This window comes from Peromyscus maniculatus, chromosome 1 (genome assembly GCF_049852395.1).
Source record: "Peromyscus maniculatus bairdii isolate BWxNUB_F1_BW_parent chromosome 1, HU_Pman_BW_mat_3.1, whole genome shotgun sequence".
NCBI classification, from domain to species: Eukaryota; Metazoa; Chordata; class Mammalia; order Rodentia; family Cricetidae; genus Peromyscus; species Peromyscus maniculatus.
Window position 1 is genome coordinate 23,421,437 of NC_134852.1, and position 25,268 is coordinate 23,446,704.

Sequence of the window (25,268 nt, forward strand, 5' to 3'; positions counted from 1 at the left end):
ATACATTCACATACAAATAGAACTAATTGGACTCAGTAGGTTATATTTACATGTAATCATATAAATATACATATACATAAACTGAAAAGTAAAGAAGAGATCATAAATACAGGAAGGGAGTAAGGCATTGGAGTGGGGATTGTAAGGGTGGGAGCCACATACCACAGCTAAGGAATTGAGTTTCTCAAAAACAACCACTACTTTTTTTTTAAAAAAGGGTTTCATGTGGTAACATTTTGTATGATCTCTGTCACTTTTATGCACATTTTAAACCATTTTGAAAACTGATTTTTATTAGAAAACATTTTAAATTAAGCCCCATTTTTATGCCCTAGTACTTGTTATTGTGTTTTTGGTTTTGGGTCATGAACTACTCAGGCTCACAAATATTGCAGAATGATCTCTGAATGTGTTCACAATTGCTCAACACGACAACCTTTGACAGGTATTGCATTATTTCTTACTGTCAGTAGCTAGTTTTATAATGAACTGTGGGGTGTTACTGATTTCTTTGCCTGCGTTATAAATATTACCTCTCAACATTTGCTAGAAGCTATAAAGGTGGCTAAATATATAATCCTAACAGCACCCACAAAGAGCTCTTTGCCATGTCAGACTACCTTTGGTTTGAAGGGATACCTTTCCCTGTTATAGAGTATGAAAAAAAAATAATTGAAGAATCTCGTGATAAGTTTGTCATCAGAGATGAAGACACAGTCATAGTGACTTACCCTAAATCAGGTAAGAACTGTTAGCGAGGATGCTCCTGAAGTGTATGAGGAAGGATAAGGCTTTGATCCTCATTCATTTGGGCAATGAGTGGCATGCTCCATATATCTGATGTTTAAAATATTGTGTGGACATGGATTGCTGTGTGTGAGTGCATTTAAGTCAGAGAAAGAACTCCAGCCTGGTCTGTGTGGGGAGAGGGTTATCTAGGCCATGTGAGCAATGCCAGTGGATCCTAAGGGAGATTCTGGCATTATTCTGTCTCTGTGTGGAGGAGAGTGTGAGGGGAAAATGAGGAAAATAAACAGAAGAAATAGCACCAAGGTATAAAGGCATGGATGTAAGAATATGTGGAGTAGAGGACAATGTCAGGTAGAAGAAAAATTACCATGTACCTTTTCCAGTGAGTGGAAACAGTCTCAAAATTCAAGGAACCAAAAAGAAGTAGCATGGGTTATGGGGAGGGTTGTTTGCTGGGTGGCAGAAGCACTGAACATAGGTAAGTTTTACATTGCTAATACTGATAGTGAAAGAACATGGAAAAGCCAAGGGTGGTGGAATGCATGAAGAAGATTCATACAATGACCCAGAGAAGAGAGCTAGAGAAATACCCAAGGACAAGTGAGCATGTAAACATGAATACAAATGGGTATGGTAAATACACAGAAGTGGATTTATTCACCTAAAGAGAAGCAGTACTCATACACATACTGCAGCATGGATGCATCTCAATTGCTTTGTATTAAAAGAAGGGAGCTAGTCTCAAGGACAGAGTCCACAATTGCATCCCTGTGAAGTATCTGGGAAAGTCAAACTCACAGCACCAGAATGTAGAATGATGATGGCCCAGGACTTGAGTGGACTTTTAGGTGGAGTTAATTGAGTATAGTGAAGCATTAGCAATAAGCCGGATGAATATACTTTGTACTTAGAGCATGTGAACATTGTAAACACCACAGGCCTGTGTGCTTGGAAACAGCTGCACTGTAAATTGTACAGGTGTACAATTTTCTTCTTGAGGCTTTTTAACAAGTACTGTTGAAATGAGTGACCATTACTTTTCCTTCTTCAGGAACTAACTGGATGAAGGAGATTGTCTGCTTGATTCAGACCAAGGGGGATCCCAGTTGGATCCAATCTGTGCCTATCTGGGACCGCTCACCCTGGATAGAGAGTCAAAGAGGATATCAACTATTAATCAATAAGGAAGGACCACGCCTCATCACCTCCCACCTTCCCTTCCATTTTTTCCCCAAGTCTTTCTTCAGTTCCAAGGCCAAGGTCAGTGTCCAGTTGTTGAGAAATCTTTGTCCAAATGTTCTTTGAATTTCATCTACCTTGGTGGGCCCTGGAGCTCTTGATGAAATGCACTCAGATTGTGTAGGTTGTGGGTGGGAACATGAGATTCTCATGCACTAACTAAGTGATGCAGATGTGTCTCTTCCTCAAACTACATCAGAGTACCAGAATGTCAAGTACCACACAGTGATCCTGGGCAGATATATGAAAGAATGTGAAATATCAACTAGAGCATTCAGGAACTACACATACAAGTCAAGCAGACTTCAAATTCTAGTGTACATTAGACATTACCGTTTTGCTGTCATCAAAGTCAATTAGCTAATCTTGATTCTACATAAATCCCATGAGCAGTGTGTGAATCACTCCAGACAGAGTTACTCATAGGGGAAGCAGCCTGACCAGGTATCAGTGCTGTAATCATGAGATTGTTCAGCAGTCACGGCCCAGTTGTACCCACTGTGTGTTGTATCCAGCTGTCCATTGAGATCAGTAGCCACAGGAATCACCCACATCACTGATAGAGGATCTTCAGAAGGGATCAGAGAAATGCAGGTTCTGACCTATCATAGTTTCTAGTTAGTAAGAAAGTGTTCTGAAATTTTTTGCACAATTGAACTTAAAAATATTTTATAGTTAAAATACAAAGACAAAACATAGAAATATTATCTCGCTTGAAAATCACAATGAAGTTGTGAACATTATATGCATGTGTGTTATGTGGATTTGACAAAATCTTGGCTGGAGAAACTGAAGTCTGAAGAGTTTTATTCTAGAATAATGTTACAAAGAGCATTGGTACAAATTATGAATTTCCTTTTACTAAAATGATTGTTTATTTTTAATTTGTTTCTTTTATTTTTTTGAGATTATAACATAAATACATACATCATTGCCCCTTCCTCCCTCCAAGCTTTTCTCCTTTCTCTCTTTCAAATTTGCAGTATCTTTCTTCATTAATTGTTGTTACATCTGTATATGTCTCTACATATTTCTCAGTATTAAAATACAGTCTGAGCAAGGTGATGGTGGCTCACACCTTTAATACCAGTACTCAGGAGGCAGAGCCAGGCAGATCACTGTGAGTTTGAGGCCACCTTGGTCTACAAGGTGAGTTCTAAGAAAGGCACAAAGATACACAAAGAAACCCTGTCTCCAAAAAAAAATTAATTAAATACAATCTGCTCAGTCTATAAAATGTTACTTCTTTGTATGTTTTCAGGGCTGAACATTTGGAATTGCATAATCAATTGTTATGCTTTTCCCAGGTAAAGTCTATTTCTCCGACTCTCTGCATTTCTGAGTTGCCTGTAAGTCTTTGTGTTCACTATTGTGCAATGACACATTAGCTTTGAGAGCTGCACAATGATTCTGTGAAAGTTACATTTGGTAGTTACAGTTGTGGACAACAATTAGGGTTTCATATTGCAGATAGATTTAGCACAGTACTCATGTCTGTGTATATAAGATGTTCTTTCACAGTGGATGGATGGTTTTTCACACTGTAAGATATTGATCTTTACAAATACAGGATCAGTCTTAGATTATAGTTTTATTTTTTAACCTGTTAGTGACCTGAGCAATTTTGCTGTTACATGTTTGTAAATGAAATAAAATTATGAAAGGGGATTATCACTATAGATAGTTTACACTTATGTAAATATTTTGCCCAAATAAAAATAATTAAATTTTTAGAAACCTCATGGAGATTTGATTGACATTTCATATAAATTGTGCCAGTTAAAAGGTTTGAAATTACTAAGTTGACCTTCATGTACATGTTTTTCTATTTAAGATAATCTATGTCATCAGAAATCCCAGAGATGTTCTTGTGTCTGGTTATTTTTACTGGAGTAAGACAAAATTTGTTAAGAATCCATACTCGCTGACAACTTATTTTGAATGGTTCCTCAAAGGAAATGGTGAGTGTTGTATTAAATATAGGACTTGTGGGAGGTGCAGAGATATTTTTAGTGACAAGGTAAAATATAGCTCATGTTGGCCTTGAACTCTATATATTCAGGGACATTGTTGAAGCTCTGCTCCTCCTGCATCCACTTCTTGAGTTATAGGACTAAAGGTACCTACTACCATGTTCCATCAATTTAATGCTGGCGTTCACTTTCAAGATTATGTATTTTATTTAACTTGATTATGGTCCAAGCTTCTAGTATATTCAGTAGTCTTCACTTGGCTTCATCTTAACTCTCTATATTTGACCAATATGTGCTTCCAAATCTCATCACCATTTTGAACCTAATTGTGAAGTATTCCTTTTTTTCACACACCACTACACAACAGGACACAGCCACAGCTTGCCCATAACACATCATCCCAACAACGTTTGCAGTATCTTGTCTTTCCACTGCTAAGGCAGGTGTTATAATTTGTGGTATTGAATAAAAAATGTCTCAAATAGACCTGTACATTTGAACATCTGTTTCCCACTTGCTGGCACTGTTTCAGAAGATTTATGAGGCACAACCTTACAGGAGGTACATCACTAAGTGTGGGCTTTGAGGGGTTCTAAATTATTTTTTTAATTAAATTTATTCATGTATTCTATATCATGTCCAGTTTCCCCTCCCTCTTTTCCTCCAATCCTCTCCATGTACCACTTTCCCTACCCCATACCCCAATCAACTCCTCCTCTGTTTCTGTTTAGAAAGGGGCAGGCCTTAGCATGGGTGTCAACAAAGCATGGCATATCAAGTTCAGGTAGGGCTAAACTCCTCTCCTTGTATTTAGGCTGGACAAGGTAACCTACGATGAGGAATAGGTTCCTAAAAGTCAGCCAAAAAAAGGGATGGGACCTGCTTTGATTACTAGGAGTTCCACAAGCAGATCAAGCTAAACAAATATCACACATGTGTAGAGGCCCTAGTTTAGTTACAGTGAGGCTTCCTACAGTCCATAGACTGTGAGCTCCCATGAGCCTATGTCATTTGTTTCTATGGGTACCCTTGTGATGACCTTGAGCCATTTGACTCATGCAGTCTTTCCTCTGTCACTTCAACAGGATTACCTGAGCTAGGCTCAGTGGGTCTCTCTATCTGGTTTCTTCAGTCACTGGAGGAAGGCTCTCTGATGACAATGTGGGTAGTTACCAACCTGATTACAGGAAGTGGCCAGTTCAGACTACCTATCCACTACTGCTAATAATCTTAGCTTGAGTCGTCCTTTTAGATTCATGGGAATTTCTCTTACCAGTTTTCTACCTGATCACAAAAGCCCGCCATCAAGATGTATCTTTCATTATTCTCCCAATCCAACTATGGCCCTCAACCTAATCTATCATGTTCCCATCCCAGTCAACCCAGGAGATCTCTCCTATTTTCCCTTCCCAGGAACAGCAGTACATTACCATCTTTTTGGACCCTCCTTGTTACCTAGTCTCTATGGAGCTGTGGATTGTAGCTTGATTATCCTTTACTTTACAGCTACTATCCACTCTTGAGGGAGTATAGACCATGTTTCTTTTTCTGTGTCTGGGAAACCTTACTCGGGATCATTTTTTTCTAGTTCCTCCAGTTGCCTTCAAATTTCCTGATGTAATTGACTTTAACAGCTGAGTAATACTCCATTGTGGAAATGTACCACATTTTCTTTGTCCATTGTGTGGCTGAGGAGCACTTAGGATATTTCCATGTTCTGGCTATTGTGAAAAACGCTGCCATGAACATAGTTGAACAATGTTCTTATGGAAAGATTGAGTGTCCTTTGGCTATATGCCCAAGAGTGGCATTGCTGATTTTTATGATAGATTGATTCTCAGTTTTCTGAGAAACCTCCATAATGATTTACAAAGTGGCTGTACAAGTTTGTACTACCACTAGCAGTGGAGGAATGTTCCCCTAGATCCACATCAAAGGTTAAGTTAAGTCACATCCAGTTTTTTGTCTCTGCTTCCTGAATGTAGTTGAGGAGATGACATCACAGCTTCCTGCTGCTATAGCCCTGCATGCCACTTGTTGCCATTGCCTCCTTTTATTTATTGTTATCCATCTAGAAGAATAAGCCAAAATTAATCTTTCTACTTATTAAGTCACCTTTGTTCATGATGCTTTGTCACAGCAAAAGAAAAATAACAAATGTGCTTGTCTTCCTACCACACAACTCACTTGTGGATTCTCTTAGTCTTTTTTTATTGGCTTCAAATACATTATCCTAACTGTCCACTGTTTTGATAACAAGCATCTTTCCAAATATTGTAAATCCTATTTTCTTTATTTTCTCAAAAGCATTTTCATAGACATGGATTCTTAACACTTTTTATATAGCTTAACTTTTATTGAGTTATAATAATTATATATAATAACCAGTTTCATTATGACATTTTCATACATGTGTGCAGGTAATTTTGATCAAAGTAATGGCCCACTATCCTCTCTTCTCCTTTTCCCACTTTTTCTGATCCTTTTCCTCTTCCCAAGTAGCTCTGCTTTCTATTTCCATGTCCCTTTTCTGCATGTGTGTGTTTGTGACCCAGTGAGGTCCATTGGGGTTGCTTACTTGAGCAGAGGGAAGGAGTCATTTACAGGAACATGGGTGTCTCACCAGTAGCTCCTATACTGAAACAAAAATACCTGTCCTTTCACTAGCAACTCACTTGTGGATTCTCTTAGTCTATTTTTATTGGCTTCCATACATTATCCTGACTGTGTACTATTTTGGTAAGATGCATCTTTTCAAATATTGTAAATCCTATTTTCTCAAAAGTATTTTCATAGGCATGGATTCTTAACACTTTGCATATAGTTCAACCTTTATTTAGTTATAATAATTATATATAATATCCAGTTTCATGATGACATTATCATACATGTATGCAGGTAATTTTGATCAAAGTAATGGCCCACTAACCTCTCTTCTCCTGTTCCAACTTTTGCTGATCCTTTTTCTCTTCCCAAATAACTCTGCTTTCTACTTCCATGTCCCTTTTCTTCATGTGTGTGTTTGTGACCCAGTGAGGTCCACTGGGGTTGCTTACTGGAGCACAGGGAAGCAGTCATTTATAGGAACATGGGTTTCTCACTACTAACTCCTATACTGAAACAAAAATACCTCTCCCTCCACCAGCAACCACTAACTGCCTATAGACTGTGGAAGGATGGGGGTGATATGAGCCCTGACCCCTAACTTCACTTGACTGCTCATAAAGCCACAGGAAATTGGTGGATACTTAGGAGAACTTTTTCTCCCCTTGACAGAGTATTTTAGGTCCCAGTCTTATGCAGGTCTTCTGCAGTAATCCCAGCTACTAAGAGTTAAAATGTACTCTGGCCATGTCATATCTACAAGACAATATTCCACAGCATTCTACTCCATATTTAAGCTTTTGTATTATTTCCACACCTTCTTCCTCCATGTTCCTAAAGCCTACATGGGAGGGCATCTAGATCATATCATTTTGTGAGCACTAAAAAAGACACTTATTCTCAGCATTTTGGCCAATATGGGGTCTCCAAAACTACCACTGTGCTACAAGAAGAATCTTTTTTTAACCAAGCTAACAGTAGTGATATATAAGGAGAAACATAGCTATTTGGAAGAGAATTTGATGTGCATATCAATTCCATTCAGCAGAACAACAGTGATAGCTTCAACACTAGGACCTATGCCCTCCCCAGCATAGATATTCAATGAATTTGACTACACCACATTTGAACTCTTCTCAATCAGAAAATGATTGGTTACCCTGATACCACAATTTCCATTATTACACTAGTGGACATATCTTGTAAGACTGTTTGAAGTATAGATCACAGTGTACACAGCTGAGTATGACTGTTGACAAGAGTCTCCTACAATCAGACCGCACAACAATTTCTGGCACTATCAGAGCTATTACACAGGAAGGCATATTTCAGCCCATTCCAAGGTTGCTTTCTTTAAATACTGTGATAAGAATATGAGGATGTGTTTATAAATAGGGTCTTACTAGCTAGTTTTAGGGGGCACTGACAACAGTGACTATTGCCTATTTTATTTGGTTCCTCAGGCTTTACTAGGAAACAAATCCTAGGGAGGTATCCCAGCACTACCAATGGAGTTTTCACATAATAACCTATGACTCCTGGAAGCAGTATTGTACCTTGACTTATATGTTTTAATGAGCATAAAAACTAATGAGTTTCCATAAGGCATTGTCATATATTCTTGGTTTTGGTTTTGGTTTTGGGGGGTTTTGTTGGTTGGTTGGTTGGTTTTGGTTTTTTGAGGCAGGGTTTCTCTGTGTAGATGCGCACCATTCCTGGAACTCACTTTGTAGCCCAGGCTGGCCTTGAACTCACAGAGATCCACCTGCCTCTGCCTTCCAAGTGCTGGGATAAAAGGAGTGTGCCACCACTGCCCAGTGGTTTTGGTTAATTTTACCCCTCATCCTCTCACGCCATCTTCACACTAACCTACTCAGTCTCATGTTCCCTCCATTCACATTCATACCAGAGGTATTCTGGAATTTCTCTGTCTTTAAGATCTCTTTTTTCATGTTCCTCTCCTAATGCCCCCCTTTCCAGTTTCTTGTACTTAATATGCACTTCAAGTTAAACATACGAAGAATTTGTCTAGGGTCTTTATATGAGACAGCACATGAAATGGTTGTCTATCTGTGCTGGGGTTACCTCATTAGGTATATTTTCCAGTTCCATCTATTTTACTGAAAATTACATAATTTCATGTGTATAGCTGAGTGAAATTTAATTGTGTATACACATTACAATTTCATTATCTACTTTACAGTTGATGGCATGTAGGGTGAACCTGTTTCCTAGCTATTGTGAGTGGAGCTGTAATTAACACGGATGTTCAAACACCTGTATAGTTGTACCTAAGTATATAGTAGATTATACCTAAATAGTTTGAGTATATACCTAAGAATTGATAGCTGAGACATATGGAAGTTCTCTTTTCAACTTTATAGTAAACTGAAAACAGTGTTTTCAGTAAGGGTTGGGTCAGTTTGCATTTCCACCAGTATTTCCTTTTCCCCATATTTTCCTCTTAAAATTTTAAAAAACTAAGCTTTATTACAAAGAAACTTGTAAATAAGCAAAAACAAGATAAATCCAAATTATGAGACTCTAAGCCTATAAACTTAATGAATATAAATTGTATATAAAATACAGTTAGATTTGATACTCAAAGAGAAGCTGCTAAGAGTAGATTAAATGTTTCACTTTCAATATCACTTATATTGCCCTCAATTTTCCATCATCAAAACCAAAAATTCATGACAAATTTACAACTAGAACACAGCAGCCTTGTATTGTCTTTTAACACTCTCATCCATTATCTGCATCTACTCCTTTCTCACCCCCTTATAATTGGATTTTCTTCTCTTTGCTCCACACTTCAAACATTTGTTGTCATTTGATGTCTTTCCCTTTTCTTTTTCTTTTCTTTTATTCCTTTTCTTTCAGATAGGGTTTCTCTGTATAACTGTTCTATCATGACTTGTTTTCTTGGCAATAGCCATTCTGACTGGGGTAAGATGAACTCTCTAACTAGTTTAATTTGTATTTTCCTGACAGCTAATGTTGTTGAATATTTAAAAAGTTAAAAATGCACATGAGGCATTGTTTTTCATTTTTGGCAACACTGTTAAGTTCCATGGCCCAAGTTTTGCTCCAAGATTATTTCCATAATCTTGAGTGTTTGTTCCTTGTTTGTTTGTTTTTCCGTAGATACTAGATAGACATTGTCTGAGAGCATGTAGTTGACAAAGATTTTCTTCAAATTTGTAGGTTGTATATTCACATGATTAATGATTTCCTTTGGTGCATAGAAGCCTTTTAATTTCTTGAAGTCCCCTTTGTTTATCTGACTTATTTTCTGAGTAGATGAGCATCATTTAGAAAGTCCTTAACTGTGATTCCATTTCAAAGTGGACTTATCTTTTTTCTAGCAGTTTCAGAGTTTTAGATCTTCTGTTGAGGTTCTTAATCCATTTGGAATTGTAGTGAATGCACGTGTGTGTGTGTGTGTGTGTGTGTGTGTGTGTGTGTGTGTATGTGTGTGTGTGTGTGTGTGTGTGTGTGTTTTAAGAGAAATTAAGATATAAATAAACTCCTCTACACATAGTAATCCTGTAAGTAAATTGGCTGCAATTCTGTGGGTTTGCTTCTGGGTTTTGGCACCAACAATGTAAGAATATTTGTTGCAACAACTCTGGGGAAAGGTGTCCTGACTTCCTAGGGGTCAGGCAACAACTTGGGCTGCTTAGGATAGCTCTGATACCTGAAGCTACAAGGAGACAGTTCAGCCCTGGAGGACAAGGTATCCAAACATCTTGAGCTGTTCAGTGAAACAGCTCTGCCCTGAAGGTATCCCAGACACCCGGAGCTGTTTAGCACAGCTATGATGGCTGGAACTGCAAGGAGACAGTTTATCCCTGGAGGACAAGGTATCCCGGAAACTTCAAGCTGCTCAGAACAAGAGCTCTGTCCTGATGGTGTCTTGGATACCTGGAGATGTTTAGCACAGCTCAGAATACAAGAACTGCAAAGAAGTAGCCCAACTCTGGAATGGAAATTTTTCTCACTTCTTGGGAAAGTCAGGCCTAGAACTACTTCAGCAAGGAAGGATACTCTGACTGTTTGGGAAAGTCAAGGTATATGTAGTATGATGGGGATGGTCTTCCCACAGGATATATCAATCCTGCTCCTCTCCTAGAGAGCTGCTACAGCTGAACTTTGCTCAGGTACCTCTTAAGGGGCATTCCTAGCAGAGCTCTGCTTCCTGGTAAGATTCATTTTATGTTTTTTGTTTTTGTTTTTGTTTTTGTTTTTGTTATTTTGTTTCACTCTGCAAGTGAGGAAACCTCTGCAGAAATGTAGCAATCTCCTCTGGCTCTGGAGAAAAATGTTACTTTTCAGCTTTCTTGCTCTGTCCACTGAGCTTCCCGGTTTTGGCACCAACATTGTAAGTATATTTGTTGCAACAACTATGGGGAAAGGTGTCCTGACTTCCTAGGGGTCAGGCAACCCCTAGAAACCCCTCAGCAAATGTCTTCTATTCAGGTTATCCTTGCTCTGGTCTTTCAGCTCCCCCTTGTTTTGTCCACTTCAGGATGTCTCAGCAAGGATCTTCTCTATGCCAGTGAATGATGATCTTCACACTCAAAACACATTTGAGAAAGAGATTTGTTGCGGAAAGAGGTGTCCGGGAGAGTAGCTGCCTCTACCATGGTGGAGAGAACAGCCTTTCTTCTAAATGACCAGGCAGGGTGGTTTACACAGGATGTCTTGGGCCTGGATTCAACTAGGGGCTGACATGGGGCCCAGGGTTCTACTGTCCTGCTATGTGATTGGTTGGTTTTAAAAGTCAGTTGGCCTGGGCAGAGAGAGCTCTGATCTGACTGAGCCAAACTTTGTTTCTTTTTGCCCTGTTTCTGAGTCATCTTTCCCTAGTTCTGGGCTCCAGGGTCAGGGTGGGTTTCCTTAGCCAGCCCCATCTCCCTACATTACTCCGTTTTTGTTTAGTATTAAGCATCTGTGGGTTGTAAAAGGGGCAAAGTTATAGTTAGACTACTTCCTGCTGAATTGGGGTGTTGAGGTTCTTGGGACAGTCTTGATGCTCCTCCTAATGATGTAATCAGGTTCTGCAGATCCCTGGCTTTATTAATAAGGGCTGGTAATCCTGTAATATTAACTGGTTCAGCATTTGGTTAGAAATATTTTGGATATGTTGCTGAAGAAAACTAGCACAGAGTTTTATGAGGCAGGGTGCAATTAATAAGACTAAGAAAAGGAAGAAAAGAAGTGATAAGAATGGTAGCATCCATTTCTGTATCTGACTATTAGTGATCTGCTGTCTGGGGGTATCAAGCTGTTTCTGAGTTTGAAGATCTACTTGGAGTTGTTGGATCTTATCTTTCACTACCCCTGATTGATGAATATAAAAGCAACATTCTTCACCAAAAAAGAGACAAAGACTATTTCTTGCTGCTATTAATAAATCTAATTGTCTCTAGTTTTTCAGTACTACAGTGGCCAATGACTCTATTTGTTCCTGAAGAATAAGGGTAGTCTTAGCTACCTGTTGGAAATCCTGGCTGAATTGTGAGGAAAACCAATGGTAAATATCTAGGGAAGTAGTCATTCCTACTGTTCCAGTGGTTATACATGCAGTTATGCCCAGGGATGCTGGAAAGTGTATTATTTGGATGGCTCATTTGTCATGCCTTGCTGCTATGAACTTGGTCATGGGAATTGGCAAGGTTTCTTCACCAGCTACCATGCCTAATTTAGGTAACAGGAATACCATGGCACAAGTCCCAGAGCACCTATTAGGTGATCAGTAATAACCTTGAGTACAACAGAAAATAGAGGGATTGTGAATGTTTGGACATAGGGGCTAGGTGATAGTACCGTGGGTAATGGTATTATTGCAGTCTGCAGAATTGAGAGTACCTACAAAGTGTATTCCTAAAGAGTTAAAGCAGTCTGTAGTGCCAAAGAGAGGAATGTGAGAGAGATAAGGGGTAGCAGTGACTTTTAGCTTACAGCCATTAACAAGTGGTAAGGTGAGAGAATCTAATAGGACAATGGGTGAGGTCACAAATGGTGTGTGAGCATTTGACCCTGGAAGGACACTAACCAGCAATCTCCAAAATGGTCAGCCTGAGCTCATTCAATAGTTGATATGCAGTAATTAGGGTCTGAAACAAGAGATGGTGTAACAGGCAGGTGGGATAAAAAGGATGACATTAAGGATGTAAGAGCCTTTGAGGAACTTGGACCACTTCTACTCAATCCATTCCTAGAGGTTGAGAGAGTCGACTCTGTTCCCTCTATATTTTTGAGCATATCTGGTGGGCAAATTTGATAGATGCTCTAGTAAAGCTTCCCAATGACTCCCATTTTCCAGTTGAAATACCATGGGTCCTTAATCAGAATGTAAAAGATTTCCCATTCTTCATAACAGGCAGAGTGTTTTCCTGCATATGCATTATGCTTCCAGCAATCTCCAGACCATACCATGTGAGTAGTATGGTTAAACTGCTAGACATATGTCTCTTGGACCTTAAATCTCCAAATGTAGAGTTTGATATCAATATGAATGGGTGGGAAGAAGCAGAAGGAGAAGAGGTAGGTCACAACCTGATAAGGTGGGGCATGAGCCTTGACAGGTTGATGAGGTCTCATTATTCTGAGACCAGAGGCAGGCTGGTGGTCTGTATATAGTTTTGGGAACTATCTCTTTGCTAGTTGACAAGCACAGGTTAGAACTATTAATTCAACCTGCGGATTTGTGGTATGGGCTGGAAGATATTGTGTTTTGACCACTATGGTATCTGAGATGAATGCATAGCCTACTCCATGTAGTCCTTCATATTGGAAGGCACTGCCATCTGTACACCATGTATAAATGACCTGAGGTAGTGCTCCTTCCTGCGTTTGCATTGGATGGGGTAATAACTCTTCGAGAGTCTCAATGCATGAGTGTGATGGAGGGTATTGTAGAACTGGTTGGGAGAGAAGATTTTAAATGTTAATTGGTGGACATGGCTGAAAAGTCAGTGTTGTGTTCTCTACCAATGCCACTTGAAGGGAGAGAACTTGAGAGTGAGGTAATGTTTGAAGGCCTTTATATGTTAAAAGGTGTGACAGAGGAGAACAGACAGTAATGGGCGACTCAATGGTGGGCTTCATAAGGAGGTGCTTTTGATCTGGGATTTCAGGATACAGGTTGGTACATCCTGAGAGGCTCTTTGTAAAGCAGTTGAGGAATTCAGATGGGGTTTCAGCTCTTTCCTGGATGACCCTTTGGACTTTATTTTATAATTTACTGCTGTAAGGGAAGCCCTAAGGAGACCAGCTAAGAGACAGGTTACAAACCTATTTCTTGCTAGGATGTCTCCTGGATTATTGTAATCCCATGCAGGCTTCTGGTCTGGGACTGCCCTAGCCCACTGGGTAAGTGTTATCTCTTTGATGGAGATCATCTGCATGAGCCCTAGCCTGATCCCAGACTCGCTTATTCTCTTCTGGGAGGAGATTGTTGGTAAGGATCATATAAACATCATGAAAGGATAGGTCATAGAATTGGGTAATATACTGGAATTCTTTAATAAAAGTGGAAGAATTGGCAGTATAGGACCGTAACCTTTTTTTTTCTATTTGGGAGAGCTCAGATAATGAGAATGGGCCATTTACTCTGACTAAACCATCCACCTCAGCAACCTCTCACAAAGGGAGAACAGGAGCTGGTTTAGATTGCGGAGATACAAAAGTCCCAAGGTAGAGTGGGAACAAGTAGTAGGAAGACTAGGGGCAGTTGGTGAGCTGAAAGTGGCTGACAAGGAGAGTTGACTTGGGGGATGACCTGTTTCCGAGGAGGGGAAAAGGGAAACTGACGGGACTGGAAGAGAGGAAACTGTGGGCTTTGGCCTTAGTTTTAAGGGGAGGCTCATTAGCTGGATCAAAAGAAATTGTTTCATCCTGTTCTGACTTCATAGTTGGCAACAGCTGGGTAGGGGAACAGGAGACACAGAGAGAAGGCTTGGAGCGAAGGTAAGAGAAGGCTTTTACATAAAGTGTCTCTTTCCATTTCCCAGATCACTCACAATAGTTGTAAATATTGGGATCTAGTGTTCTGATATGCAGCCATTTAGATTGATTATCTAAAGGATAATGAGGCCAAACTGTATTACACAAGCAAACAAGTTTAGGGCCTTTCAAATCAGGTGCCAGGTGTAAAGGCTTGAGATTTTATAGGAGGCATCCCAAGGGGGTATGTGAGGGTATGAAGTGCAGGGTTCACATGGATGAGAGGTGAGGGAAACAGGCACTTCAGCCTGTAGTCACAGGCACCCCCTGGACTCAGGGAGGACCAAACAGGGACCAAGCCATTCAGAGGGTCATCATCCAACTCAACGGGTGTCGAGCTTAGCCTGGCTAAGCCAATGGAGAAACTCAGGTGCTTTGTATCAGGGCTTCAATAGAAGCTAGAGGGCTAGAGAAAACCTAACTCTCAGGAAAGGATTAATACAGAGGAAAGGGCTGAAAAAGGGAGACTTTGTGGCTCCTTTTCTGCAAACATGGGGAAGCACAGGAAGGGATGCTTATAACTGCCTGATTGCAGCTCTGAGGATGGAGGGTGTGGACAGGTGAAGAGGGCCAGGATAGCTTTAAAATCCGTGGCTGGGGGTACCTCTGCTTCCAAGAGTAGTAAATGTATGCCAGACACTCAACACTCACTTCCTCAGACCCATGGAAACATTTACACTGACCAAGAGGGGAACTTACCTAATTTCCGCTGTTAGATGGAAATCTGAGCAATCGGTGAGCTGGTAGTTTGGTTCATTACAGATGTACTGGACATAAGTGATAGAGTCCTAGGGAAGAGCACAGATACCAAGGGAGTCCATCCTGGGTTTTGGACCAAAAATTTAAGAAAATCGGTTGCAACTCTGGGTTTGGTCACAGGTTTCAGCACCAACAATGTAAGTATATTTGTTGCAACAACTCTGGGAAAAGGTGTACTGACTACCTGGAGAATCAGGCAACACCTTGAGCTGCTTAGGACAGCTCTGATGGCTGAACTGCAAGCAGACAGTTCACCCCTGGAGGGCGAGGTATCTGGACAAGTCAAGCTGCTCAGAACAACAGCTCTGTCTTGAAGATATCCCAGATACCTGGAGCTGTTTAGCATAACTCTAATAGCTGAAACTGCAAGGAGACAGTTTAGCCCTGGAGGAAAAGTTATCCCAGACACCTCGAGCTGCTCAGAAAAACAGCTCTGTCCTGAAGGTGTACTGGACACCTGGAGCTGTTTAGCACAGCTCTGACAGCAGGAACTGCAAAGAAGCAGCCCAAACCTGCAATGGAAATTTTTCTGACTTCTTGGGAAAGTCAAGCCTGGAACTGATTCAGCAGGGAAGCATATTCTGACTGTTCAGGAAAGTCAAGTTATACCTGGTGTGATGGGGGAATGGACTCCCCGCAGGATGTATCAATTCTGCTCCTCTCCTGAAGAGCTGCTATAGCTGAGCTTTGCTCAGCCCCCACTTAAGGGGGCTTCCTAGCAGAGCTCTGCTTCTTGGCCTACGATGTTGCTTATTTTGCTTCACTCTGGAAAAAAGGGCAGCCCCTGCAGAAATGTAACAATCTCCTCCAGCTCCAGAGAAAAATGTTACTTTTCAGCTCTCTCTTCCTCTGTCCACTGAGGGACTTCTCAGCAAAGATCTTTGGTTCAGCTCCCCTTTCTCTACTCTTTCAGCTCTCCCTTGTTTTGTCCACTGGGGGATGTCTCAGCAAGGATGTTCTCTCTGCCAGTGAATAAAGATCTTTACACCCAAAACTCTTTTGAGAAACAGATTTATTGTGGAAGGAGGAGTCCAGGAGAATAGCTATTTCGTCCAGGGTAGAGAGAACAGTCTTTTTCATAACTGACCAGAAAGGGTGGTTTACACAGCATGTCTTGGGGGTAGAATCAAACAAGGGTTGACCTGGGGCCCAGGCTTCTACTGTCCTGTAGGTTTCATAAGTCACTTGGCCAGGGGCAGAGATGGCGATGATCTGAATTACCCAAACTTTGTTTCTTTTGCCCTGATCTGTGCCATCTTTCCCTAGTTATAGGCTCCAGGGTTAGGTTTGGATTTCTTTAGCCAGCTTCTTTTCGTTACAAATCCAGTTTTCAAAGCACCATTTACTAAAGATCTTGTCTTTACTCCAATGAATATGTTTGACTTTTTTGTCATAAATAAGTTGCCTGCCGTTATGTGAACTTATGTCTTAGTTTTCTGTTTCATTAATCAACAACATATCTGTTTTATATCAGTGCGGTGCTGTTTTTATTACTATATCACTATGGTATTACTTGAAACAGGGTACAGTTTTTTTGAAGATTGGTTTGATTATCTGGGGAAGTTGCTTTCATATGAATTTGTAATCAAATTTGTTCTTTTCAAATATCATACCTTGTATAAATTATATTCTGATTGTTGAAACCCTTCACCCTTTCTAATCACCCTCTGATCTGTACTAATCCCCATTCCCTACAGTTCTTTGAAAAGTTTATGTCTCTTTATTTGTGACCCAGTTAGTTTAGTCATGATGAGGATCATCTGTGGGACTGAGGGGTTTGTACTACCATTTGAAACCTAGTTGGTATAGCACTGGGACAAAACTGAAGACACTGACTTCACATCACCCAGAATCCTTCAGTATCCAGGACTTCAGCAGAGAGCAGTAGTGTCCCATGAGTGTCCTCCCCACCCATCATGCATCATCGATAGGCCAGTCTTGTGCAGGCCCATTGCAAGCAGCCTCAGTACCATGGAGATCATGCTATACTTGCTCTGTCATGCCACAAGTCTGCATTTTACAGCTCTTCTGTTTCTCTTTCCACCTTCTATGTTCTTTCCACTCCCGCTTTTGCAGAGGTCCCTAAGCCTTAGAGGTAATTGCATAATGTTCCATTTAGGAGTGAGCATCCAAACATTCTATAAGAATTTTAAAATTTTTCTTATTTTTGTGTATATTGACTCTGAATTCATAGTTGAGATTGTGTCGAATCTGGACATTGCAATTGGTAGGTTGGTCATTTAGATACCATTAATACTTCTGGGTACATTTTCCATGGCCCAATATCTACATCAGTTTCTGTCTTTAATGTGAAGAGGTTTCCCTTAAAGAGAACTATAAATACTTGGTGCATTCATTACTTTTCTAGTGCTGTGATAAAATATCATTAACTAGGAAACTTATTGAATGAATGGCTTCTTTGGAACTTAATGTTCTAGAGAGGTAAGAGTCCATCATCACTATGACAGGAAGCATGGCACCAGAAGGAAAGGCATGGCAGTGCAGTAGCACCTGAGATCCCACACCTCAATCCACAAAAACTAAACATAGAACACTTGTAATGGTGCCACTCTTTTGAAAACTTAAATCCTATCCAGTGACATATTTCCTCCAGCAAGTTCACACCTCCTAGTCCTCCCAAAATATCAAGCAAAGGGAAATAAGTATTCAAATGCCTAAAAGTTAGAGGGAACATACTTTTCAAGCCAGCACTCTTGATTGGATTTATTCTGATGTATTTTCTTGAGGCAATAGTGAACAGACTTATTCCTATGATTTAGTTCTCAGTTCATTTGCCATTGTATATAGAAAAGTTTTGATATTTGTATGACAATTTTGTACCCAGTCACTTTTATAAAAGCCTTTATGATATCTAAATGTTTCCCGGTAAACTCTTTCAACTCTCTCATTGATAGAATTGTATCATCTGAAAATAAAGGTACTTTAGCTTCTTTTCTTATTTTTATCCCTTTTGCTTATGCCTTTTGTCTTTTTCTTCTAACATAGACTTTAGTGCTACATTGAAAAAGAATGGGGGAAGTATATATGCTTGTATTCTTCTAGTTTTTTACTGGAAATGCATTGAATTTCCCCCTTCTTAGTGGAATATTGGCTATATTTTCCAACATAAGGCAAATATTATGTTGAAATACATATCTTCTATTCCAAATTCTTCATGACATTAGTCCTGAAAATGATGAAATTTATAAAAAATAAATAAACAAATAGATAACTTCACAGATTCCAGTGTGTTTCCTGTTCTTGAGTCCATTTATGCTATTTAATTTATATTTATTGATGTTCATATATTGAACCAGCTCTGAATTGCCTCTCTGGAATAAAGTCAACTTTATTATGGTAAATGGTTATTTAAATATACATAAACACACATGTATATATGTGCACACACACATACACACTAAACATATATATGTATATACATACACACATATACATATATGTGTGTGTGCATATATATTGTGGGGGTACATGTGAAACCAAGTGTGCAGGTGGGAAGTAGAGGACAACTTACAGGAATGTGTTCTTTCTTTTCATCATGTGGATTTAGGTCATCAGGTATAGCAGCAAATGACCTTACCTGTTGAGCTATTTAACTACGCTGATATATTCCTGATTTTAGTTAGAAAGTATCTTCTTGAGAAATTTTGCATCTATGTTCATGATGGATACTGATATGTACTTTTCTTTTTTGTTGAATATTTGTCTCCTTTTAGTATCAAGATGGATATTTTATAAAAGTACTTTGGTGGTGTGCCCTCTTTTCCTTCATTTATGGGACAGTTCAACAAACTTTGGTCAAGTTCTCTGAAGGTCTGAGAAAATTTATCTAGGTCTGAAATTTTTTTTTAATTTAGAGATTGTTTTAAGTACTTCTGCAAATTCATTGCTTGTTACAGGCCTGAGTATTTGGATAATGAAATTTTCATTGATTCTTTGGGAAAATACCATCATGTACCCCATTCCCACTCATTTCCTAGGACTCCCATACTGGCCATCCACCCCTGTAACATCCTCCAAAAAGAAAATAAAAAACACAAATATTTTTTAAAAATAAGAAAAGTTGAGTATTGTTCTTTACTGGATAAGATATCAGAAGCAAGAAAGATCTCCTATGGTTAGGGATCTGTAAGATAAACATAGTAAAAATGGTCATCTTACCAAAGCAAGCAACAGATTCAACATAATTCCCATCAAAATTCCAACAAAATTTTTTACAAAATTAAAAGAATACTCAATTTTGTATGGAAAAACAAAACATCCAGGAGAGCTCAAACAATCCTGTACAATAAAAGAATGCCCAGAGATATCACCATTCCTGAATTCAAGCTCTACTACAGAGCTATAGATGTAAAATGTATTGGCTTAAAAGAGAAAAATGGATCAGAGTAATTGAACCAAAGACCAAGACATAAATCCACACACTGATGGGCACCCAATCTTCAACAAAGAAGCCAAAATTATACAAAGGAAAAAAGAAAGCATCTTCAACAAATGGTGCTGGTCTAACTGGTTGTCAGCAATTAGAAGAATTCAAATTGATCCATAGCTATCATCCCACTCAAAACTCAAGTCCAAGTGGATCATAGACATCGAAATAAATCCAGATGGATGGATAAAGTATCCATCTTGATATTAAAAGCAGACAAATATTCAACAAAAAAGAAAAGTACAGACTAAGATCCATCATAGACATAGATGCAAAACTTCTCAACAAGATACTTTCTAATTAAAATCAGGAATATATCAAAGAGTAATTAATCTGATAGAAGACAAAATGGGGAACAACCTTAAATTCATTGGCACAGGAGACAACTCTTCCTAAACAGAACAATGATAGCACAGGCACTAAGATCAATAATTAATAAGCTGGATATTAGATTTATAGAAAAATCTTCTGCAAACCAAAGGACAACATCAATATGGTCAAAATTGAAGCCCCATAGACTGGAAAAAGATTTTCAACAACTCCACATCTCACATAGGTCAATATTCAAAATATATAAAGAACTAAAAAAAACAGGACACCAACAAATTAAACAATCCAGAACAATCCAATTTAAAAATGGATTTAAATAGAGAATTTCCCACAGAGAAAACCAAAATGGCTAAGAAACACTTAGCAAAATGTTCAACATCCTTAGCCATCAGGAAAATGCAAATCAAAATGATTCTCAGATTCCACCTCAACCTGTCAAAATAGCTAAGATAAAAAACACAAGTAACAGCTCATGCTGGAGAGGAGGTAGTGTGAGGGGAACACTTCTCCATTGCTGGTGGGAGTGCAAAATAGTACAGCCACTTTTAAAGTTAGTGTGGAGGTTTCTCAGAAAACTAGAAATCAACTTACCCCAAGACCCAACTATACCACTCTTGGGCATGCACCCAAAGAATGTTCAATCATACAATATGGATATTTGCTCAACTATGTTCATAGGAACTTTATTTACAATAGACTGAACCTGGAAACCCAGATGTCTCTCAACCAAGGGATGGAAAAGAAAATGTGGAATATTATTCAGCTGCTTAAAACAAAGACACCAGAAAATTTCTAAGCAAATGGATGGAAACAGAAAAAAATCATCCTGAGTGAGGTAACCCAGACAGAGAAAGACAATCATGGTCTGTACTCACTGATATGTGGATATTAGCTATAAAATAAAGAATAATAGTGCTATGGTCCACAGACCCAGAGAGACTAGGTAGCAAGGAGGGTTCATGGTGGGGACACACAGATATCCATGTAAAATGGAAAAAAAAGGGATTTTATGAGTAATGTGAGAGCAAGTGGGCATGGGAACACGAGCAATCAGGTTGAGGGAGGAGATAAAGAGGGAGAGTTCTATAAGAGACTACTGGAAAGGGATACATTTCAGGATTGGGTAAAAACATTTCCAAGAATGTCCAAGGAAGACTCCAATTAGACTCCTAGCAATAGCAGATATGTAGTCTCAACTGTCCATCTCCTGTGACCAGATTTGTGCCTAGCCCAATTGTCATCAGAGAGACTTCATCCAGCAACTGATGGATATAGATGTACATCAACAAGGCTAATAATATTAGGTGGAGTTTACTGAATCCTACAGAAGATGGGGAGAAAGAATATTTGGAGCTACAAGGGTCAAGGACACCACAAGAATACTCACAGACTCAACCTGGGCTCACAGAGTCTAAAATGCCAACCAGGGTGCCTACATGGAACTGATCTCAAACCTCTGTATATGTGTTATAGTTTTGTAGCTTGGTGCTCTTGTAGGACTCCTAACAGTGAGAATAAGGGCTAATTCCAATTCTTTTACTGGCTTTTGGGATCCTACCCCACATGCTGGGTCATCTTGCTCTGGTTTAATATATGGGGAAGTACTTAGTTTTATTGCAAAATGATATGCCATGTTGATATTCATGAGAGATAGGCTATTTCCTAAACAGAAATGGAGGAGGAGGAGTTTGGAGAGTGGAAACTGAGGGGTATTCTCCTGGGGGAGATACTGGAAGGTGAGTAAAGAAGGAAAAACTATGACTGGGAAGTAACATAAAATGTACACAAATACATTTATTTTGAAAAGAGGAGGAAAACCAAACAAAGCAAAAATCAAACTATCTTGCAGACCCCTCAGGGCAATGACATGCTCTTCTATCAATGGCAGTCTTCTCTCATATCAGTCCAACATGTCATGTCTCCTATTACAACATACTTGTTCCACTTTTCTACTCCATCTTTTCCACCTCTCCATCACATATTTGTTCATCATAATGGCATTGGGGGCTGAGGTGTGTCATGCAGTATACCCTTTGGACAAGACAGCTTTATTTGCAAATGTTCATTGCAGTAAACTGTTGGTCTAGTTCAGGGCCTCTGGCTTCTGCTTCACCAACAATACTGACTCTACTAGACTCCTCTCAGATATCCTACTATTGCTCAGAGTCAGGGAGATCCTGTGGCTATGCTTCTGCAGGACCAGCCCTTTACACATTTGCCAGCAGCTCATAGAAAAGATAAATGTTGGGGTGAACCAACTCAAAGACCTAGATCTGGGCCTTGGGGGTTGCTGAGTTATTTAGCACTGGTCTTTGCTCTGTCTTTCCCTGCCCCAGAGGTAACAGGTTAGGGGAAGGACTAGTCCTGACTATTTTTAAGGTTAATTTCATTTCATGTGTAGATGTATTTTTCTTGTATGTTTGTGTTTGTTACATATGTATCTGGTGCTAAGAGGAGTTGAAAGAAGGCATCTTGGATTATCATGTGGGTTGTAGCTGGAAAGTTTCTCTCAGGATCCTGTCAAACCCCCACAGTCCCACAGCCCACTAATAAAATAATCACTCAGAAGCTTATATTAATTAAAATTTGCTCAGCCATTACCTAGGGCTTATTATTGACTAGCTCTTGCATTTAAATTAACACGTAATTGTTATTTATGTTTAGCCACTTGGCTTGGTACCTTTTCTCAGTTCTGCCTTCATATCTTGCTTCCTCTGTGTCTGGCTGGCAACTTCTGACTCTTCCGATAATTCTGTTCTTTACTTGTCCCATCTATACTTTCTGCCTGGCTACTGGCCAATCAGCACTTTATTTATTAAGCAATCAGAGCAACACTTTCATAGCATACACAGAGATACCCTTGGGTAGAAGGAATTTAGTCCTTCTAGTTTCTTTTAGTTTCTCTAAAAGAACAGCAGATGCTTTTAACTGCTCAGCCTTCTCCCCGTCTTGTTTATTTGTTCATCCCTACATTGTTCAAAATGCCATCTTAGTTTAATTTTGGTAGTTTTTAATCTATGTTGAAATTCATCCATATGTTTTAGATTTAGATTTTCCATTTAGTGGAATGTTCTTAAGGTAAACCTTAATAATTTTCTGAATTTCACTGGAGTTTGTCATAATGACTCCATTTTCACATCTTACTGTATGAGCTTTGGCATTCACTCTTCCTTTTGGTTAGTTTATCTAAAGTTTGTCAACATTGTTTATGTTATGATAGAACCAAATCAGTTTCATTTATTCTGTGGTTTGTTTTGTTGTTGAGCTGTTTTTGTTTCACTAATTTCATTAATGTCCGTAAATTCTTTCTAGCTAATGATTTTGGTGTTTGACTTGTTCCTTTTCTACAGCCCTAAGGTGAATCATTAACTAAATTATTGGACATCTCTTTAATTTCTTAATATAGGAACCCTGACATTTAAACATCTCTTTTAGGACTGTTTACATTGCATCTCACAGATTAAAGGATGTTGGGGTTTAATTTTTATTTTATTGAAGGAGTATTTCTGCTCTTGATTTTTTTTCAAGAAATCATTCATAATTACATTGTGAGTTGTTCGATGTCCATGAGTTTGTTTACCTTCTAGAGTTTCTCTTGTTTGTATGTAGTTATCTCATTGTTGTCAGGTAGAATGTAAGGAAATATTTCAGTTTCCCCATATTTGCTCAGACATTCTTTGTATCCTGATATATGATCTATTTTAGAGAAAGTTCCATGGACTGCTGAGAGCAAGGAATATTCTGCAGTGTCTGGGTAAAATATTCTATAGATGTTTTTTTAAGGCAATTTTACCTATGATGTCATTTAATACCATTTACTCTATATTGGGATGGAGCGTTAATTATTAGGAGTGAAACTATTATGACACCTGGTGATAGTCTGTGGCTTTACACCTAATAGTATTTTCTGTATAGAACTGGGTGTATGTGTGTGTGAAATTGTATAGTTCTTTCCATGGACTATTGCCTTAATCAGTAGGAAGTATTATTTATCATTTATCACTAGAATTGTGTTCAAGTCTATTTTGTCAGATTAGATCAGCAATACTTGGTTGTTTTCTAGCTCCATTTTCCTTTAACATCTTTTTCATCACTTCATGGTGAGATTATATCTGTCTTTTATGATGGAGTACAACAAATATATACTTCCTAATTTTTTATTAGAATCTCCTAGCCTGTGTTTTTTTTTATTAGAATTGACATTAATATTCAGATACTAGTGAAAGGTGCCTATTGATTACTGTCATTTTGATGATTTTTCCAAGGGTCTCAAGTTGTTTCCTGGTTTGACTATTGTTCTAGTTTGCTTTATAGTTTCAGTGACAAAATGCTCTTGTCAGAAGCAATGTAGGGAAAGGAAGCATTTATCTGCCTTCCACTTTCTGGTCACAATCTATCTATGGGAGATGTCAGGGCAGCATCTTCAGAAGGAACTGAAGCACAATCTATTTTACTAATCTGCTTGCTAATTCATTCACTGTTTCAAGATAGGTTAGAGTCTTCATATATCTCAGGACCAGCTACTTATGCCATGGGCCCGAATATATTTATCATGAATGAAGACAACAATTCAAACACCTGGTCCCAGTCCAATATAATAGGGGCAATATCTTAACTGAGACTTTCTCAGATAATTCTGGGTTGTGTCAAGTTGACTGGTAAAGCAATCTTATGCTTTTGCTGTCTTATGGACACATCTGTTTTTCTCTTCCTTCTAAAAGGCTCCTATAAATTTATTTGTAAAGCAATGTTGATGGGCATAAATTCATTTTGCATAATTTTAGCATGTAAAATTTTATTTCTCCTTGAGTTATGACAAACATCTTGGATGGGTACAGTAGTTGCTGTTGATTGTCTTTTATAACTTGAAGTATAGCTTTCCAGTACCTCCTGCATTTTAAAATCTATGTTAAAATAATTGTTATTCTGGAAGACGTTTCTTTACATTTGACTTGGTGTTTCTCTCTTGTGAATTTCAATGTACTTTGTTTGTTTAATGATACTATTATGAGGGTAGGTTTTTTTCTGGTCTTTTCTCTGTGGTATTCGAAATTCTGCCTTTATCTGTATTGGCATCTGTTCTAACAAAAAGCAACTTAGAGAGAAAAGGATTTGTTTTGCTTACAGCACTAAGTGACAGTTTATGATTGATT

The 25,268-nt window shown here is 38.8% G+C and overlaps 1 protein-coding gene across 2 annotated transcripts in view; it reads left to right on the forward strand.

Moving 5' to 3' along the window:
• The first annotated feature begins 505 nt into the window (after positions 1-505).
• Positions 506-25,268, forward strand: part of LOC102910440 (sulfotransferase 2A2-like) — a 55,063-nt gene continuing 30,300 nt past the window's right edge. Inside the window, exons 1-3 of one of the 2 annotated variants that reach the window (XM_042262914.2) lie at positions 506-741; positions 1,802-2,010; positions 3,824-3,950. In XM_042262914.2, the coding sequence (XP_042118848.1) occupies positions 609-741; positions 1,802-2,010; positions 3,824-3,950 (469 nt within the window). In that variant the 5' untranslated portion in view covers positions 506-608. The remainder of the gene's footprint in view (positions 742-1,801; positions 2,011-3,823; positions 3,951-25,268) is intronic. The other variant, XM_006997175.4, reaches the window with a different exon arrangement.